The 21,260-nt window shown below is 38.4% G+C and overlaps 1 protein-coding gene and 1 long non-coding RNA gene across 9 annotated transcripts in view; one reads left to right on the top strand and one right to left on the bottom strand.

Annotated features, from left to right (window-relative positions):
- The window catches only part of Cpa6 (carboxypeptidase A6), a 267,672-nt gene that overhangs the window by 120,961 nt on the left and 125,451 nt on the right, over positions 1–21,260 (top strand). The window contains exon 1 of one of the 8 annotated variants that reach the window (XM_069990864.1): positions 11,279–11,317. The exons of the other annotated variants lie outside the window; for them this stretch is intronic. Within the exon in view, the coding sequence (XP_069846965.1) occupies positions 11,312–11,317 (6 nt within the window). The 5' untranslated portion in view covers positions 11,279–11,311. Of the gene's footprint in view, positions 1–11,278; positions 11,318–21,260 lie in introns of those variants that run through there. 8 annotated transcript variants of the gene reach the window in all.
- The window catches only part of LOC138805777 (uncharacterized), a 152,571-nt gene continuing 142,839 nt past the window's right edge, over positions 11,529–21,260 (bottom strand). The window contains exon 5 of the long non-coding RNA XR_011365644.1: positions 11,529–11,706. This is a non-coding gene — a long non-coding RNA (uncharacterized lncRNA). The remainder of the gene's footprint in view (positions 11,707–21,260) is intronic.

Raw genomic sequence — 21,260 nt, 5'->3', positions numbered from 1 at the left:
TCCCTTACTAAACTATGGAGGGGATAACAATATTCAACAAGAAATGTACTCACTACCTTACATATGTAAGTGTAACCCCTCTGTATATCACCTTAACAATAAAATTAAATTTTAAAAGAATCTCCCTTATGGTAGGGGAAAAACAAAGGAGCAGGCAACAATGCTCAATAGAAATGTACTCATTACCTTGCTCATATAACTGTAAGCCCTCTGTTCAGTATTTTTACAATAAAAAATGCACAAAAAAAGAATCTCCCCTATTCTTTTTTTATAGCTACACAGCTTTCCAATGTATTTCTTGAAATGATATTCTGATATTGTACATGAAACCCAACAGAAATTAATTTATACATTTTATGTAGGTTGCATAATTTTGCACAGGTAGGGCAGGTTCTTAAAAACAACTACAGCTTACAGATATTTTGCAATTTTCCCTCCATGGAGGTTTTATCAATTTATGCTCCAACCAGAAATATATGGGAATTCACATTTTTCTGTACTCTTGACAATATAGTCTACAATCAAGCTTTGTAACTGTAACCCAAAGAGATAATAAAACCCAAATGATTATTTTTCCCATTCTTGAAGATGTTTGATATATCAAATAATTTCTTTGTTTTCAGACTTACAAGTTAAAATAACCTGCAAATATTTTAACTCAATTTTTAAATTTTAATCTTGACATAAGAAGGTTTAAAAGTATGTATAACGCCAGCATGTTGGTTTCAGTCTATAATCCTAGCTACTTGCCAGGCTGAGATCAAAGGATCAATGAAACTCTAGGGAGAAAAATCAACTTCCTAAGATTCCATCTTAATACATGGCTGGGGGCATCTGCCATCCCAGCATGATGAGGACGTACAAATAAGATTTTAGTCCAGACCAGCCTAGGCCAACAGCAAAACCCTAACTCAAACAAATAACAAATGCAAAAAGTTCTGGCAGAATGTCTCAAATGGTAGTAAATCACCTGCCTAGCAAGTATAAGGCCTTGTATAGCACCACCACCAAAAAGACCCATAAAACTATGGGTCATAATCTATTCACTATTGCAAAAACAATTCTGAGTAACAGAATTCTAAACCTCACTAGCTAACGGGTATTTCTAGGAATAGGTGATACCAAACATTTCTACTATCTTCAAAACAATTTAGATATTGGAACTTCTTATAATATATGTGGTCACTAATAGAAAGATATAGAAATAATTATCTACTAACATGGAGAAAATATTACTTGATATATTCTAATTAAAAGCATGTAAGCATCACAGGAATAAGCATGTCAAAAAACGTGTAGGTTGGTATTTGTGATATTCCAAGTTGAACTTTTTAAAATTCTTCCAAGTGAAAATTTCATTTTTGTAAGGTATTTTGATGTATGGTTCATGGCCCAGCACAGGTAGTATTCTCTACATTTTTCTATGGTATTTGTAGAGGCGCAGTTGAGACATCCAGTATTCCAAATGAAGACATGTGCTCAACTTATACATTATTTTCAGATAATTTATAATAGTTCTTTCCATTTTCAACAATTATAGGAAATCCTTAGGTTCTGAACATATACAAACGGATACATATATCGTGGAGATTTGCTGTGCTCTGGAGATAGTAGTAGTATTTTTGTTTGTTTTGCTGGTGTCAGAGTTTTGGACCCAAGGTTTTGAACTCCAGTTCAGTTGACTTACTTGGCTCACACTGTATCACTTGGATCATGCATCCCACCCAGTTTTTGATATTTGTTTTAGGACATAGACTCTTGTGGGGTCTTCTGCCTGAGCTGGTTTGAAAACCTTCTACAGAGCTAGGATTATAGGTCTGAGATACCAATGCCCAGATAACAGTAGTATTTTGTTGAATTTCTCATTTATTCTATCTTACTGAGCTATAGTATTTACTTATACTAGATTCTTATCTTTCTGAATTTAAGAAAAAATTTTAGTGTTTATTCACAGCCTTCTCTTGGTTTAAAAAAAACTTTTCCTTTTTTTTGTTACATTAATCTCAGCTATTAAGCTGGGGTGACTGAAATAGTCTACACATTACTATACTGAGAATCACTGGGCTTGCTCCTGAGACAGAGGAGGAAACTGGGCAGACATCTTTGCTATGGTTCTGATGTGAAGGGACAAATAAGGCAAGGTAAGCAGTTTAGGATTGACTAATTTGAATAATTTTAGCAGAGGGGCATAGGAGCTCTTCTGGGCTCTCTGATACTTGGCAGGGAAGTGAATAATGTGAACACTGAGTTGGTGGTATTGTTAAAATATATTACATAGAATTTATCAAATTCTCTTCAAAAACTTTTCTAGCAGGTCCACAAATGGCACAAATAGTATATATAACCTTACAATGGGATGGCCCTGATACTCAAAAATTAACACCTAAAAGAATAATTATGATGACAATACTTCGCACTTTTGCTTTTCCTTTATTGGTAATATTCATTAATCCTGCATATGATAGCGTATATGTAAGATTCTTTCATGCAAATTAGCACTATAAATTTCTCTTAATTCATAATCTAGAGAAAAATGTATCTATTTAGAAGCAAAAAGCATAGGATTTTGTTTGTTTGAACAGTAATGGAATTTGAATCAAAGGCCTTATGCTTGCTAGCCAAGCATTCTTACCACTAAGCCACACCTCCAGCCCTGTCTTTTGTTGATTATTTTTGAGATAGACTCTTGTTTCCAGCCCTGGCACACACCTGACTTGCTTGTGCAGGCTTGCTGTTGTAACTAGAATAACAGACATATACTACCAAGCACTCAGTTGAAGGGATGATCTTACAAACTTTCCTACCTGGGCTGGTCTCAAACTACAAACATCCCAATCTCATCACACCAAGTAGCTAGCTAGTAGCTCAGTTCAAGTCCTGGTACTGTGAAAAGGGAAGGGAATGGAAAAAAGTGGAAGAAAAGGAGAGATGGAATAGAGAGAGGGAAGGAAGGAAGGAAGGAAGGAATGAACGAACGAACGAAGGAACGAACGAAGGAAGCAGGAAGGCAAGCAGGCAGATAAAGGTGCAAACAAAAAGGAAATAAGGATCAAACCTATTTTCATTAAATGGAGGAAACAAATTAGCAGCTAATTTCTCAGCATAATAGAAACTGGAAGACAGAAACTATAGTTAATTGCCAAACAATAAGGGCACCTATAATAATAAAAGTCAACATTTAAGTACATACCCAGAAGAACCATTTTTCAAGAATGAGAGTGAAATAAAGATATGTTTTGATCTAACCAAGCAAGTTCATCAGCAAGGTTCACTAAAGGAATTGGTAAAGGGTATGCTTCAGGAGAAGATAAAAATATTTAAACTAATGTAGAAAAAAAAAAGAGTAGAACAACAACAAGAGTCACATTTCTGCCAAATGGTAAGGATCTTGTGGGGAAAAAAAAATCGAAGAATAAGTGGCACCATTAGTAAACATTTGTTAGATGATCAAAACTACAAAAAAGAAGCAAGCAAGAAGACTTCTACAAAAGTCAAGACAGTCTGATTTGTAGAAGACATAGAGGGTCATGGGAAGCTTTCTAGAGGGACTTTATTGACTCAGGGTATGGTTACATCAATGCTTTATAATAATTCTTTAAGTTGTACATTTGTTTTAGACTGACTTAGCTAGCCAATAATCGTTTAATTGCCAACTGTCTCAGTCTCTCCTTATCAAGCACATGTATCTCACACACACACACACACACACACACACACACACACACACACACGATGAAATGGCTGATAAAGTTGGGAAGATTTGAGTCAGAAACAGTTTAGAAGGGTGCTTATTTGTTCTCTGGAAAAGAGCCACCTTGCTCTTCTACCAGCTGTGTTCAGAAGTCTAGTGAGTTGATTTTCTGGAAATTGGGGCTTGCCCATATCCCTTACTTTAATATTAATTTTCTATGTTCTCTCCTCCCTTTTGTCATAGCCTAAAAGCTGTAAGCCCTCTTTCAAGGAAATGTGCTGTTTGATAGTGAGTGGATTATTTCACTCACTAAGTTCTCTTAACAGAAGATATTGTATTTCGTAGAACCAATTGGTGAAACAATTTGGTCAAAGACAACTTAGGTCCTAACACAGGAACTAATTTTTTAAATGAGCTAAAAAATGTTTAAAACCTTACAAAACTACCACATTCCTACCATTATCCTAGTACTTATGATAATCCATCATTGTCTTTAACGTAATCATAGTTTCTAATCTCCATGACCCATGATCATGATAGGTCAAATTTGGGAACAAAATAGAATAGACGCAAAGTAAAAACTCAAAATGCAAGAAACACTTCATATTCTGACCTACCTAGCAGATCACTCTGGTTTTTGTTACAGAATGACTTGCTATTTCAAGACATTTTGAGTTGTCCATTTATTATTTCTCATGGCACGCAAACATTATTTCTAATGGCATACACATGAACTCTCTCTGAGCTTATTATACTCAAGAGTAACTAGCACTCTACCACTTGAGCTACAGCTCTACTTCCAGCTCTTTGGTAATTTATTGGAGATAATGAGTCTTGCAGTCTTTCCTGGCTCAGTTGTCTTAGAACGATGCAGCCTTTTGAGTAGCTAGGATTCCAGTCCTGAGACACCAGCATTTGGCTTACTTATTCATTTTTACTTTTTAGTCTTTTAAATGTAACATTAAATGAACAGTAAAGGGAGCAAGAGGGAGAGAGCTGGTATAATTATGAGAGGGCTGGTAATTCAGTGTAGAATTTTCTTAATCCCTTGGGCTGATTTTTCCTCTCCCTATACATTTGTTTATCTCCTTCTAGACTCCCTATTTTAAGTAGTTTCCTTTACTTTTAAGACTTTACAGTGTCTGGAATAGACTAGAGAGCCTGGACTCTAAATAGTAGCCTAGAGTCATTTCTACAATTCTATTCCAGAGATGACTGAAAGGCAAGGATTATGGCAGCCTAAGGTTCTCCAGTATGTTGTCTGTTCTCACCTAAGTGATTTGATCTCTTTGATCTCCACATGAATTGGTAGGGAGCCTGAAAGATCCCTACAACTTCCTCCTGAGTAATCTATGCGAAGCCCCCACAGTTGAACTGCTGCCAGTAAACCCTGAAGAACTACTCAAGTAGAAATCACTTGAACTGTGGCTGGTAGATTGATAATAAGAGAGAGTCTGTCCTTATAGCAAGTAAAGAAAAGGGTAAACAAATGCAGCAATGGTACTCATTGGGAATTATGTTGAAAATGAACTATACAGCTTGAGGGTGGGATAGGAGGGAAAACCTGGTAGACTGAGGGAAGGAGTGACATTGTCCAAAATAAAATGTACTCTTTGCCTGATGTATATAACAGGAACCCCTCTGGTTTTAGCATTTTCAAATAAAATAATAATAGTAATAATGAAAGTAATTTCTTCCCTTCCCCTTTCCTTCTTTCCCATCCTCAAACTTTATTTGTGGTTGTTCTCAAATGGAAGAGTGAGAAAAGCAAGCAACCTTTCAGAAGGAGCTCTTTGCCCTTGGCCCCCAAATACTGTACTTTAGACAAAACCTTCTGTTCCAATGATCCCTATTTAGGGCTTTGAAATGGAAGTATAGCGTGCCTTTATTCTAAATAAAAAGCAGATCAGCCAACTTTTTGGTAAAGGGCCAAAGAGTAAATATTTTTCACTAGAGAGCCATCTGGTTTGTGTCTTAGCCACACAGTTCTGACAGTACATCCCCAAAGCAGCCACAGATAATATTGAAACAAATGAGTATAGCTGTGTTCCTATAAAACTTTATTTACGGATGCCAAGATAGGCCTTTCTTTCTCAACTGTGTAAAATATATAAACCATTTTTAGTTTAGTGCCATAGGAAAGCAGGCAACAGGCCTAACTTGATACTGGGTCCTAGTTGCTCATCCCTGACTTAAAGGGTAAGATCTTTCTATGTCAGGGTATTTGCAATTAAGAATTAATGAAGGTTATTCAACCCACATATTTGGGTTATGGGATTAAGTTTAAATATAAATTTTATTATCATTGGAACTATTCTGTGTTTGCTATATGTGCTTGAGATATTTAGAAGAAGCTGATAGATTAGTTGGAGAATTAGTTGGAGGATTCTGATTTAAAATATATAATTGTGATTTTAAGTTGAAAGTAAGAAGGAAATTTATAACTAATGATGGAGTACATACAAGAATTTGAGAGTTTCTATATTTGTAAGTTTAATTTCTGTTATTTAAATAACATAGAAAAGCTTTTATTGTTTGTGAGATAACTTTGCCTGGTCAAGGATTTAGAATAAAATTTATTAAATATGTTTTTTAATGCAACTGTAAAATGTTGCAGGAAATTTTATAAACTAAAGGCTGATTATTTCAGAATGTTTATCCTGTTCAACTTAAACATTAATCAATAAGCAAGGGAACGTTAGCTTCTTAATGTAGGTAAGCATTTGTAAATGGACCAGTAATGTTTGTATGCTGAATTTCAATGTAAGTGGAAATGGTTGTAATTATATATTATGTTTTAAATTAGGTAATTGATGTTTTAGTTATCTAAATTATATAATTATTACTAAATTGGTATTTCTTTAAAATTCAAATACTAGGGCTGGGAAGGTGGCTCAGTGGTAGAGCGCTTGCCTTGCATGCATGAGGCCCTGGGTTCGATTCCTCAGCACCACATAAGCAGAAAGAATAAAAAAAAAAAAAAGCCAGAAGTGGCGCTGTGGCTCAAGTGGTAGAGTGCTAGCCTTGAGCTGAAGAACTGAGGAACAGCGCCCAGGTCCAGAGTTCAGGCCCCACGACTGGACCCCCCCCCAAAAAAATCAAATACTAGAAATAATCCTTTTTGTGCAAAAGCTTCTTGAACTTCAAAAGTCATCCTAATAAGAGAGACTCACAAGGTAAATTTGACACATAGAAGATACCAGATACAGACAGCTAAGGTAACCGGTATTGAGAATCAAGGTGCTATTCCTTTCCAGTCAATGATATGGTCCCAAATGCTTTGATAATTTATCTATGATACAAGCTTTTCAAAAGATAAACCAATCCAAAACAACAGCAGTGGCTCATGGGTAGGGAAGGTAAGCAATGCTGCATTGAGTACTCTGAAAGTAAATATCTACTTGATGCACTTTAGATCTTCAGCACACAATGCTTACCATATAGTTTATCTGCATTATTACTGGAAACTTGAGAAATATCCTCCATGGAAAAATATAGAAGAAAAAGTGTTATCCATTACAACCTACCGTCAGTGCAATACCCTATCATAATCAGCATAATTTACAACAGAGTTCAGTCACAATCTAGGACATCAGGCTTGTCATCTGTTTGGGCACAACCTTCCACCTAAAAAGAGTTTTAATTTTTAATATGTTTCAAGGCAAAATAAGAATGTCATTTTTATGACACATGAAAATGACATACAATTTATCCAGCTTTAATGGCATAAGCCTATAATTCCAACACTGTACTGGCTGAGGTAGGAAAATCCCAAGTTCCAGGCCTGCCTAGATAATATAGTAAGACTCTATCTTTAAAAAGAAAAAGTAAAATATTTGCAATTCATATTTTACTGTCTATAAACAAACTTTTCTTAGAAAACAGCTACCCTAACTCATTGTCATTTTGACTGTGGCTCTTTTCACAGCTTCGGGGTTGAACCATTGAAACAAACTCCATGGCCTTCAAAACATGAAATGTTTTCTATTTGCTCTTTTTAACAAAATTTTGCCAACTTCTGCTATGAAGTTCTCACTCCCTGTGCAGGTCTGATATGTTAGCCTGATAAAATAAGTTGTCAGTAGATACATTAACTGGAAAATGTGTTATTTGATCATAGCGTTGAGTGACATGGGAAACTTCAGACTGAAACCTCAAAGACGCAGCATTAACTACTCATGTTTATACTTAGGCTTGATGAAGCACGGTCACTGTGTAAAAATCTGATTGGACAAGAAAGATGTGGCCTAATCCTAATAGACTGAGGGCAGCAGGACTGGTCTGTTTAAATTCTTCCTGGTGTCTGTGCAGCACTCTTTCCTCCTGGAAACAGTGAAGGACCCTTCCTGGAATGAGGGTCTCATGACTTACAATCAAGCAAGGTAAGCCAGGGAAATTCTCTATGGCCAGATCTCGCATGTAGAGGGAGAGAAAGCCACAGCGATATGTTTCAGATTTTGTGACTGATGCTGGGGAAAAGGTTTCTATAGCTCATCTTGAAGAAGAAAAATTGTGGTTTCTATGACTTGCCAGGTGAGAGCAGAAAGGTGAAACAAAGGGCAGGAAAATGTCAGAGAGAAACTTTGCTTCTGAGGCCTTCACTTTGGAGTATCATTTTCTGAGTTCTAACAATTTACAAGATGGACAGTTTGTAACTACAACATATTGCATAGTCCAGATACCCTGAGATGACTTATAATCCAAGATACAGGTTGAGATACAGCCTCTGGGTTAAGAACATCCAGAGTAGCACTGCCTGACATGAAGATATTACTCATTCGTATTATTTACATACCGTTGGTTGCTCTTGAAGTTAAGTTACTCTCTTGTGGAATTAGCCCTTTTGCTTGATTTAGGGAGCAACATACAGCTTCTTTTTTCTTCTTCTTCTGTTTTTCCTTTTGAGACTAGAATCTCATCTCACTCCGATTTGCCTGCTGTTACCTGTACCATCTGGCCTTTGAAAAGACCATGAGTATTTGGGAGGTTTGGATAAAGACAAGTAGAATTTGGAATATAATTAGTTTGACTTAAATGGGATTATATTTGCCCAACTCTAATTGTCTACAGTTGTTACTAACCATCTACTATACCAACATAGTAGCACTGTGGCATGGGGCAGGAGAAACATGGTAAAGTAATAAGGATGTATCATATAACATCCATTATCAGAAGAACTGTTAATGAAATAAAGGTTGCACCAGACACTAGAGTCTCTTTCTTAAAATCCCATGAGGTAGAGATTGGGAAAATCACCATTCAGGGGCAGCCTGAGCAAAAAAATACTCACAAGATTGCATTTCAACCAATAAAAAGCTAGTCAAGGCTAAGCCAATTAAACCCCAAGATATGGACACAAGAGGGTTTTTTCTTTGTTGCTATTGTTTTTTAATGTACTATGTGATTTTTTTTGTTTCTTTTGTATGTTTTTCCCCCATGGTATAACCCCTGTTGTCACTGTATTTGATTCCGGGCCCTGCATCTTGTATATGCATTTTTCTAATTTAGGGAGGGGAAGGGAAATAATAAAATGCTGAAACAAGGATACAGGTTGACCCACTGTAACAATGAGATGTACAAGACGGTATTTTGAAAACAAATTTTATCACTTGTGTGGTAGAGAGGAGAGGAGGAAGGAAGGGATATTAGGGGAAAATCAGAGGAGGGGGTATGCTTGATAGGAAATGTATTCATTACCTTACTCCTGTAACTGGAACCCCTCTGTACAGTATCTTTACAATATTTTTTTAAAGCTAGGCAAGGTAGCATGTGCCTATCATCCCAACTAAAGGGGAAATGTAAATAAGATTGTGGTCCAGGCTAGCATGGGCATAAATATGAGACCCCCCTTCAAAAAATAGCGAAAGCCAAAAAAAATGGGAATGTGTCTTAAATAGTAGAGAGCCTGCCTAGCATATGCACAAAGCTCTGAGTTTAAGCCTGAGTACTGGGAGGAAAAAGGAAAAGAAAAGATAGGATGTTTTATGTGTCCCAACATAACCTACAGATTGTAGTATATACCTAGCACATCTTGCCCTGGTTATGCTGGGGGCGGGGGCGGGGGAAGTCCAGACAAAATGTTTTGCAGAACTGTCACTAACACTTGGTTAAACATCCTGAAGAAAGCAGTGTTGTAGTAGAAACACTTCTGCATTTTATCATTGTCAATTACTGTTGTATCCGACGGATTTGATTATACAGTTACTATTATAGGTCAATACAAAATAGTGGTAATCTTACAGTGCATTATTTTGTGCCCGTATTAATCTTATCTTCTTTTGTTCTTAGAAGACATCCCAAAATTGTGTGAGTTTAGGTCTCACCTGCCCAGGATCTGCCATGGCCAGCCTCACCCATCTGATTCTTAGCACAAGAAAAGAATTGCCCAGCGTGTCCACTCACTTTTCTCTGTTATTAAAATAAGAGCATATGTGTGTGAAGAAATGTGAGGGAAGGGGAAGCCCTCCTCTACCACTGCCATGATTCTCTTAGTCTACATGTTTTGTTTTCCTTCCCATCTCTTTGGGTAACTGATAGATCCTTTCCATTCCCCAGCTCAGAGTCTTTCCACCCTCGCTGTTCAGGAATCTGTGACCATGCCAGGCCATATAACAGTTCTCTATCTGTGGATTCAACCAAGCACATATTGAAAATATTAAGAAAAAATATATTTCTATTATCAACATGGACTAATGATTGCTATAAAGGGAATAATACTTTTTTCTGAACCAAATATGAGACTGGGTACATAGACTTAAGCTGTCTTGAATGACATGACCCAGTGTGGATGAAGGAAATCTCTCCTATAAATTTCACATGATAGAATATTCTTAGCTTTAGGGCTGGTGGAAGCTAGCAGCCTTCTAAGTTTTATAAGGCATTCAAGTTTATCTATTAGTCATAAAAACAATAGGTCACATACCTATCTAATTAGTTATTAAAAAGTCTAGTCCAAGGTAATTTTGACTCCTGACCTTCAAAATCCCATCTCCTCACAATCGCAATGTTCCAGTTAGCTGAGAACAATCTACAGAATTTTCAGTATAGATTTGGCTTCTTCATAGAGAACTTCACTTCACAGTATTAAACATGTACAGACTGTCATTCCCTAAACAATATAGCACAGCCACTATTCACACAGAATTTATGCTATATTAGGTATTACAGAGCATCTAGAGATGTTTTAAAATATATGAGGATGTTCATGGGATATAAGCAAATGCCATTTCATTATATATAATATAGATGGTTATATTATTATTATTATTATTATTATTAGATAGGTTATTACATTATAGATTAAATTATTGTAGATACCAAACATCCTCAGATACAGAGCAAGGACTATGTTATTGAACAATCATGGCCATCTGCCCACTCCAAACATGGTCATTCTGTATAAAGAACCACCTTGCCCCTTTCCAGAATTCCTGGGCATATCACTTAATTATTTTCAGTGCATAAATATGAAATAAAGTCAATGAGCAGCATTTTGCACTTTGCTAAAGTTAAAGTGGAACCAATGTATTCTTTTCTTCTCCTGTAGCTTCTCTCTTTGGACTTAGGGGTAGAGAAAGTGAACTGAAGCACTGATCTGGGATTCCAGTTTGATGTAACGGTATGCCTGTAAGTAAGTGTTTTCAACCACCAAGTCCATTTGTGTACAGAGAGAAGGAAGGCATAAAGAGAACTGAGAATACAGAGAAGCCAGAAGGCTCCAGGGACTATATATCTAAGTAAGACACTAGGAAGAGTGTAAGTATGGCCAGAAATTTGTAATCCAGGGTGGGAAATTTTAATTTAAGATTTCAGAGGAAACACAAGATGTTCTTACAGTAGATGGCTGAAGGGAAATGGATACTGACTCCCCAAGAGTTGAGAAGGTAGAGTCTCTGATCTCAGTTTATGGGCGTTGATAGCAGGTGGGCTTTAGTTGCAGTGAAGGTCTAAGAGAGGCATCAGAGTCAAGACAGATGGTGGTCTAGCAAACAGTATCTTTGGAGGAAGATGCTTTCCTGTGGGAATAGGAAAGAGTCACATGTTGTAGCAGTGAAGAGAGAGGAGAATGCCAAAGAAAATTCTGTACGATTGGCTTTATATTCCCTGAAACTTGAACTATTTATTCAGAGATGTGAATTTAGTTTTGAAGCCTCTTCAAGAACTATTTGAGTATCTGGCCAAAAAATATATTAAACTCATGAATCAGCTAAAACTACGTATAAGTTAAATTCTCTGAAAATTAAATTTGGCCTTGACAACAGCAAAGGAATGGAATTGCTCACTTGTCACAGCAACCCTGTTACATGAGTATAGTAAGAAAACAGCCTCCAAAAAAGAAACCTGGCAATTCTGTGTGTGCATGCAAGTTCTGGGGCTTGAACTCAGAGCCTGGGTACTGTCCTTGAGCTTTTTTGCTCAAAGCTAGCACTCTACCACTTGAACCACGTTCTACCTCTGGTTTTTTTGGTAGGTTATTGGAGATAAAAGTCTCAAGACTTTCCTGCCTGAGTTGACTTAATGATTCTTACATCTCAGCCATATGAGTAGTTAGAATTGCAGCTATGAGCCACCAGTACCCATTTGGAACTTGGTATTTTCTGAAAACCTTATCAAGGTAAAGGTGTCTGAAAGATAGACCTCATCTCCCTGAGAGTCATAATGCCTGAGATATCCTGCATTACAAGTCAAAAAAATAGGAAAATAGGACCCAGGACTCCTGGATAGCATCTTGTTCTAGTAAGCCAAAACCAAAAGCAAAGAGACATTGTTTCAGAGTATCTTACCTCTGATGTCCTTAGCTCCTTTAATTGCAATAACTTTCTTACTATGCTGGAAAGAGGATTTACAGAAAGGACTTGATTAGAAATTAACAACCAATCAGAATATTATCAGACCTGATTAATAGTCACTTCCCAAACTCCTAATTCAAGTAGGGGCAACCAATCAGAGAGAGCACTGGGCAGAGCATAAAAATTCCTAGACTAGGATAATCTTACCAGACAGGCAGAAAAGGTCAAAAACTATGTACATATGACCATATAAGATAATGCTAAATAACTAGTATATGTCTGAGTCAAGCAGAAAAGGTCAGATAAATTGATGGTAGGGAAATGAACTCTAAGATATGTATTCAAATGTTTTTTTCTTTCATGGGATTGTTTCTAACGCATTTATAAGATTATTTCTTTGTTGCTTTGTATGTCCCTCCCCCACAGTATAACCCCTGCTTTCACTGTATTTGATGTCGGTATAATTTGTGGAGGGGAAGGGAAAAAACAAATCATTTAAATAGGGATACAGGTGGACCCATTGCAACAATGAGATGTACAAGTCGTCAAGTCAAAAACCAACTTTACAACTTTGGTGGAGGGGGAGGAGGATTGGGTGAGGGACTGGGGGAGGATGGGAAGGGACGGGAAGGGGAAACAAAGGAGGAGGCTACAATGCTTGATAAGAAATGTACTCATTATCTTGCCCATGTAATTGTAACCCCTCTGTACAGTATTTTTACAATTAAAAAAAAAGATAATGCTAAGCATTATGATAATGAACCCCAAGATATGGACATAAGAAGTTTTTTCTTTGTCACTGTTGTTTTTAATGTGCTATGTAATTTTTTTTTCTTTTGTATGTTCTTCTCCCATGGTATAACCCCTGATGTCACTGTGTTTGATTCAGGTGCCCTGCATCTTGTATATACATTTTTCTAATTTGGGGAGGGGAAGGGAAATAACAAAATGCTGAAATAAAGATACAGGTTGATCCATTGTAACAATGAGACATACAAGACACTATGTTGAAAAGGAACTTTACAACTTGAAGGGGGTTGAGGGGGAGGGAGAGGAAGGTGGGGAGGGAAGGGATGGTAGGGGAAAAACAAAGGAGGGGGTAACAATGCTGCATAGGAAATGGATTCATTACCTTACTCATATAACTATAACTCCTCTATACAGTATCTTTACAATAAACAATTTTTAAAAAAATTCCTAGACATAGCCACCTGGAAAAAAAAAGTATTGAGAACACCGAGCAGCAGCAGCAGCCTTCAAGCCAGATGCTTCCATTTTGAATAAAGTTCTTCACATTTGCCCTTCCTTCTTCTGGGCTGCACTTATCAAATTCCTGAGACAAGAACCTAAGAAAACTACCACAGCAGTGGCGAACACTGACAGGCTTTGCCTGCCACTGAACTGCAGCACTGAGCAAGTGTTTCTTGCTAGAGAGCTGCCAGCCTAGCTGCAGAGCCAGGAATATTGACACCAGGAAGGCAATGTGTGCTCTTGGCACTCCACAAACAATAGCAGAAAATTCCATATCAGAACCATGTTTTTGGAGGACACCCCAAGTAATTGAGCCATACCAAATAATGACTTGTTTGTTCTGTTTCTTTGGGGTGGGGGTGAGGGGCGGGGGAAGCTAAGCAATTTGGCAAGCAACCACCATTTATCAGAGACATTCCTTAAGGTCTTTTACGAAGAAGCGTATCCTGTGGGAACCAGAACAATGTGGTGTTTTGATGGTGGTGACTTTGGCTGCCTTCCCACTAGCTGCCCTATTGGTACACTGGCTTGTGCTAGTCAGGCACCTCATATGTAGTGCAAGGTGTGTCCTTTGATCTTTCATGTCAGCACCAAGAGTGGTCCTTAACCTACCAGAGGTCTAACCAAAAGAACAGACTTCAAAGTGAGTGTTATTTTCCAAAGTAAGCACATGCTACCAGATCTGTGGGGAGATTTTGAATTGCAAAGCTACTGACAGAACATTCCTTGTTTTATTTTTCTGTATTCCATTATCCTTCTAGCCTTCCCCCTTTGAAGTGTTCACACACCATCTGCAGTGGGATGCTTAGGGATTCTAGAGCCATTTATAAAGTACCTAGCAACAGGGCAAGAACCTTCAAACAACAACAACAACAACAACAACAGCAAAAAATACCATGGCATCACTTCAGATCTTTCTAATTGTGTGCCACCTGCTCTCCATTATCCAATATATTTAAGGGCCATGCTGACTTAGATACCTATTTCTAGATTTAATTCTGATTATCTGATTGGACCAAATTTTATTATATGATTTAGAAGGCCACAGTTCATCTCAGTAAATGTTTTGTTTTGTTTTGACATTAACTCAAATAATCCTTACGAAAGGAATCTCTTATAAGAGCAATGTTATCCTTTGTTGTTCCAAGCTGATCATTCAGGTCATTGTTTAGTTGGGATGGATATTGTCACACTATAAAATGTTTTACATAGAAAGAAACAAGAGCATCATATGGAAAATTTAAACCCCTATTTGAAATATACTGATATCATACAATGGTGTAAAAGTAACAGAATTAGCCAGGCACCACTGGCTCACACCTGTAATCCTAGATACTCAGATCTGAGGATCACAGTTCAAAGCCAGCCTGGGCAAGAGAGTCCATGAGAAAAAATCTGGAAGTGGCTCTGTGGCTCAAATAGTAGAGCTTTATCCTTGAGCAAACAGAGCACAGGGACAACTCCCAGGCCCAGAGTTCAAACCCCAGGACTGGCCAAAAAAAAAAAGAGTAACGGAATTAACCCATATTATAAAACTCTTTTTGCAGAAAGTTGTGGGAAACACTCTTATAAACCACTATTATAAAGAAACAACAGACATCTCTGTCTCTCTTCAAATGCACAGTGATGGGCATAATCATTTGCTCCTGTGACAGTTTTAAGAACATTCTGTGCTTTTGATTCAGCACTGAGCTGTTCATCCCATGACCTTGAAAACCCATTCACTTGAGAGAACATTAGGCCTTGTAAGAGGGGACCTAAATTAATAAGCTAACATATTAGCTATAGCCTTTTATTTCCAAATCACAAAGCAAACAGCATACAAAAGAATAGTTCTAATTACTTCTGCTCAGCTCCCATCCCAGGCTAAGCACGAACTGCTAAACACAAACACAAACAAAGCTTTAGGAGAGTCTTAGGTAGAAAGAAATTAGAGCTTGACCATTACAGATCTCTCCAGGAGATGCTAAACTTGACCCCCAAAGCCACTGACCAATTCCATGGTGCTTTGTGTTTCCCATGTAGATATTTTTGTCTCAGGGAAGTTGTTGTACTAATCATCTAGCTGTCAGGTAGCAGGCACACACCTAAGTACTATAAATAGAGTTTGGGAATGACTTATTCAAGGTACCTTCCCCAGATCCTCCTAACTTACATTCTGTGGAAGTATATAGGGACCAATAAAACGTGCTACAAAATGGTGTTCTACACTGGAAGCACTGGAAAAGTGACTTACCAACAAGCTCTTGACACTCCCCTACAGGATTGGCCTTCCAGCCTAAGATGCCTGCTTCCGCCATTAGCATGAGGGGAGGGTGGATTTATCATTCTAACTGTGCCTCCGAGAATGGGCTGGCAATCTGTTAATATTAGCAATGAAAGACACAGGCTAGACCAGCAATTTTAGAAGGAAAATGTGCTATAGTTAGGATCTGAAAGTCTCTTCTTTCCACCCCAAGAACAATTGTACTAAAAGCTTGATTCTTGGTCTGTGGCGCTATTGGGAAGTGATGAAACTATTAAGAGGTAGAGTCCAATGGGAGGTTTTAGGTCACTAGAAGCTTACTCTCTAAAGGTATTGTAGGACCCTGCTCTTTTCCTTTTTCTCATCTTCTGCTTCCCTTCCACAAGGTAAATGATTTTGTCCCACCATCTGCTCAGAATGACACCAATTGACCATGGACTGAAACCATGATCCAAAATAAGCATGTGAATGGTGTGTGTGTGTGTGTGTGTGTGTGTGTGTGTGTGTGTGTGTGTGTGTGTGTGTGTGTGTGCACGCATGTGTGCGTGTGGTTGAACTCAGGGCTTAGGTGATGTCCCTTAGCTTTTTTACTCAAGGCTATCAGCTATGTCACTTTGAGCTACAGTTCTACTTCCAGCATTTTGCTAGGTAATTAGAAGTAAGAGTCTGATGGACTTCCCTGCCAAAACGGACTTCAAACCACTTCTGGTTTTCTGGTGGTTTATTGGAGATAAGAGTCACATGGATTTTCCTGCCTGGGCTGACTTTGAACCACAATCCTCAGATCTCAGCCTCTTGAGGAACTAGGATTACAGGCATGAACCACCAATACCCAGTACTAAACCTTCTCGTTAGAAATTGGTATCTAGCTGGGCGCTGGTGGCTCACGCCTGTAATTCTAGCCACTCAGGATGCTGAGATCTGAGGATCACAGTTCAAAGCCAGCCCTGGCAGGAAAATCCATGAGACTCTTATCTCCAATAAACCACCAGAAAACCAGAAGTGGTGCTGTGGCTCAAGAGGTAGAGTGCTTGCCTTGAGCTGAAGAGCTGAGGGACAGCACCCAGGCCCAGAGTTCAAGTCCCACACCAACAAAAAAGAAAAAGAACAAAGAAATTGGTATCTTAGGTTTTTTATTCCAGTAACACCAGTAACAGAAAGCTGGTACATCATGGGAAGAGAATTAGAAGAAGGGTGTCTCTCTAGGAAAGAGGAATGAGACTTTATTGTATGTCCTAGAATGATGCCTAGAATGGTGCTTTATCTGTGTCCCAAAATTTTGATGTTATTATTATTAGGTCTGCCCAGGAGAAAGCCCCTTTCCCCCTCCTATTGTGAAGGACAGCTCTTGCTCTGATTTGAGTTTGCTCTACCTTATCTGTTGTTATAGTGAAAGTTTAATAGCATTAATTTGAGATCTTTCTAAAACAAATTCATGGCCTGAGCTGGGTCCCTGAGCTTTTGTGTTCTAGGCTAGCACTTTACCACTTGAGAAATACCTCCATTTCCAGCTTTTTTTATGAAGATAAAAATCTCACTGATTTTTCTTCCCATAGTGGCTTCAAACCATGATCCTCAGATCTCAGCTTCCTGAGTAGGATTACAGGTACAAGCCAGCAGCACTCAACAGGAATGAAATCTTTAAGGCTACATGTCTTAGAACTTTTTGTAGCAACTTAAATATTCTTGAGCCCCACAGGATTCTTTGTGCCAGAAACAGGATATGAAATTCCTCCTTTTTCCTATCCAAAGCCCAAATAGGTTACCCCAATAACAACTTTGCCAGAGGCCTCTGAGAGAACGGTCTCTCTGAAAGAATTAACCTTTAGGAAAGAATTAATCATAATAGTTAAGTTCCCTTGATTTGTTGCTACAAAATAGACATTGCATATTTTTGCATATTTAATCTCATTTAATACAAAGCCCATACGGAGTAAATGACTGCTAATCTCTGAATTACACATCTAGAAAGCTGCAGAGAATTGATTCAAATGCAGCCTAGGCAGCTGTCTCCAGGCTATGTTCCCCCAGCACCAGGCTTAATTTCCTCAAAGAAAATTACTCCACATTTTAGTTGGTACCAAAACCCATACTTTATAGCTCCTGCCTTTATTTAAATAGTTAAATATTATTTAATCTTTTTGTGGATGGTCAGCATTCTAATTTTTGACTCATCAGTTCTATAAGCATTCATTGATTACTGTGGTTACTACTGTGCGCAGGGCCATGGAGACAAAGCCTTGGTCCTAGCAGAGCCTCCATTGTATGGAGAAGACAAACTGAATACAGATGAAATAAAGCCATAACAGTGAAATACATTATCTCAGCAAGTCCAAGAAGGTGTGATACTAGTTTAGTCTACTGGGGTCTGTAATAACAAAAAATTATCATAGATGGAGTGGTTTAGACAAGAAACATTTCTTTCTCCCAGTCCTAGATCAGTCACGTATATAATCTAAGGTGATCTGAAGCCCAAAATCAAGGCAGATTTAGTGTGGGATGAACCATTTCTTGGTTTGACAGAGATGTCTTCTCATTGCATACTTACATGGTCTAAGGAATTGGAGAGTCCTGGGGGGCCACTTATATAGGGACACTAATCCAATTTTTAAAAAGTTCTACCATCATGACCTAATCACCCACATATCTGCCATTCCTAATACCATCTCAGTGGAAGGTGGGATGTCAACATAGGGTTTGGAGAACACAAACCTTCCATCTATAACACGGACTGTATGTGGAACTACAGAAAGAATACAGAATAAACAGCTGCATTGACATGAGCATCCATCTGAAAGCAGCTACTGTCTTCAAGCTCAACCACCTATGCTTCCACGTGCTTAGGTCAGAAGTATAGAACAGAAAAACTCAACAAAATATAGAGATTCAACACTGTTTCTGGAAAGAGATGGGAGGAAGAGGCAGAAACATGGAGAAGGACAAAGGTACAATAAGAAAAAACAAAATAAGCCTAAAAAAGTGCCTGTACATTTGACTCAGCATAGGTTATTGAAGGCCCTAGGTGGGAAGGATTAGACTTAAAGCTCTGTTTCTAGGAGCTCTGCATCTCAGAGCACTCTTTGACTGCCTAAGGATCATCCTGAGCTCTGATTCCTAGTTTGAAACCTGTGAGAATTTACCCTAAACAGTTCCGTCTGCCCATGTCTTTTCATGAGTAATGGCTGGGGGAAATGTTGCTCTCATCCTTGCTCTGCTCCCATTGGGACGATTGTAACAAGTATCTTATTTAGTCAGCATTCTTTCAGTGTGTCTCTGAGCCCCTGGCTTCCACAGCACAGATGGCTTTCCCGCATTGCAGTTCACATCCTTGTGACTATCATGTGTTCAGTCTTCATCTGCCTCGAAGCCTTGGAATCATGCTGTTTTTATACTAGAGGGTGCATCATTCTTTCATTTTCTACCTGTAAGCCCATAATGAGTGATACAGAATTGAAAAAGAGATAGCACTCATGGTAGACAAAAGAAGACCTATCATGGGGTGCTTTACTAGAATGGAACATTGTGCCACCTTCTATGTGGCAGAAACTGTGCTCGCACTTTATGTAAATAAACTCATGGGTCCTCACGTACACCATCAGCTTTAGTCTCATTTTAAAGATGATGAAACAGTCAAACAGTTAAAGGTCACATAGTTAGAAGCATTTGAATCCTGGTCCGCCACTCATTTGCCTGTTCACCAATGTAGTCTCTATGGTAGTAGGGAAACTCTAAATATATTGAAACATGAATAATTTCCCTACTAGGAAAACTATCAAATACTACTTCCTCCATGAAAACTTTTCTAACCACTAATGATGTTTAATGACTCTGTGTTCAGCCTGATGGTATAAACATTTCCCCCTAAGGGGAAATGCCTCCAAAGAAGGAAATACACAAAAGAGAGTACATCTTTCTAATGACTTTCTTCCTTCCTTCCTTCATTTTTTAATTTGGAAGTACTAGGGTTTGAACTAAAGGCCTGTGCTTGCTATGCTGGTATAATACCACTGAGCCATGCTTTCAGCCCAGATTTTTCTTGATTATTTTTTAGGATAGGATCTTGCTTCCTGCTCAGGTACATGCATGCCTGAGCTGAAATCTGCCTGCTTTCAGGCTTCCCATCATGACTGGGACCACAGGCATGCACCACACAGTCCAACCTTCCTCTGTGGAGACAGTGTCTCTTGGACTTTTCTGCCTATACAGGGCTGGTATTTCAGTCCTCCTGGTCTCAGCTTCCCACATAGCTTGGGATGATAGCTATGGTTCGAGAAGGGGGGTGGGTGGTCTTAGAAACTTTTGGGCCAAGGCTGGCCTCAAACTATGATCCTCTCATGCCTAGCCACCCAAGTGGCTAGGATTACAAGCCGCTGGCCTCCACTGGCTTATTTTGAAAGAATACTAAGCATACAGAAAAATTGGAAGAGTAACATAAATAGCTTTTTATATATATAAATCACTTGGAAGTGAGTTGCTACATAATTTACTGTGTATTTCTTTCAAACAAGGTCAGGTTCCTAACAACCACACTAGGACCCTCTCATCAGTATTGGCATGGACAAATAATCCTCAGACCCAGCACAGCTGTCACAGACTCTCCCAGTCCTGACTCTTATGGTAAAAGCAAAAGATGGTCATGTGACCGGATTAAGTTGTCAGATCACTTTAGTTTCCCTCACACTTTCCCTGACTTTCACAACCTGGTTGTTTTTGATGATTTTATGCCAGCTATTTCTTAGAATGCCTCAGCTTCGGTTTTTCTCATGTTTCCTCGTGACCAGAATCTTGTTAGGCTTCTTTGGCAAGAGCACAGAGAATGATGCTATGTTCTTATGGATCCTTTTAAGGTTTCAGCATCTCTGAAGCTGATGATGATCACTGTGATTGTTTGATGGAAAGATGCCTACCCAGGCCAGGTCCCTCTGTTGTTTTCTCTCCATATGCTTTATCAGGAGACTTTTTGAAACTATATAACTTCCTGTCCCTCTTTTATATTCTTAGCCAAACTAAGACTCTCTTTTCTCTTTTTGTGTTTGTTTATTGTTTTTAATAAAAAGACATCTATTCCTTTTTTTGCCATTTAACAAAGCAGCTTATATGTACAACATATCTTGATCAATATCACCTTCAACTTTCCACCCATCCCTCCCTTAGCCACTTTTTCCTTCACGCTTCTTAATTTTGTAGTATATACATTAAATTCTTGTCCTCATTTTCCCCTCTTCATTCCTTACTCCTTTTCTCTTGACCCTACCGCACCCACCCCTTTCAAGTACCCTCTGAC

This window comes from Dipodomys merriami, unplaced genomic scaffold (assembly GCF_024711535.1).
Source record: "Dipodomys merriami isolate MVZ:Mamm:240054 unplaced genomic scaffold, mDipMer1.0.p SCAF_4, whole genome shotgun sequence".
NCBI lineage: Eukaryota > Metazoa > Chordata > Mammalia > Rodentia > Heteromyidae > Dipodomys > Dipodomys merriami.
This window is presented reverse-complemented; position numbering and strand designations above follow the sequence as displayed.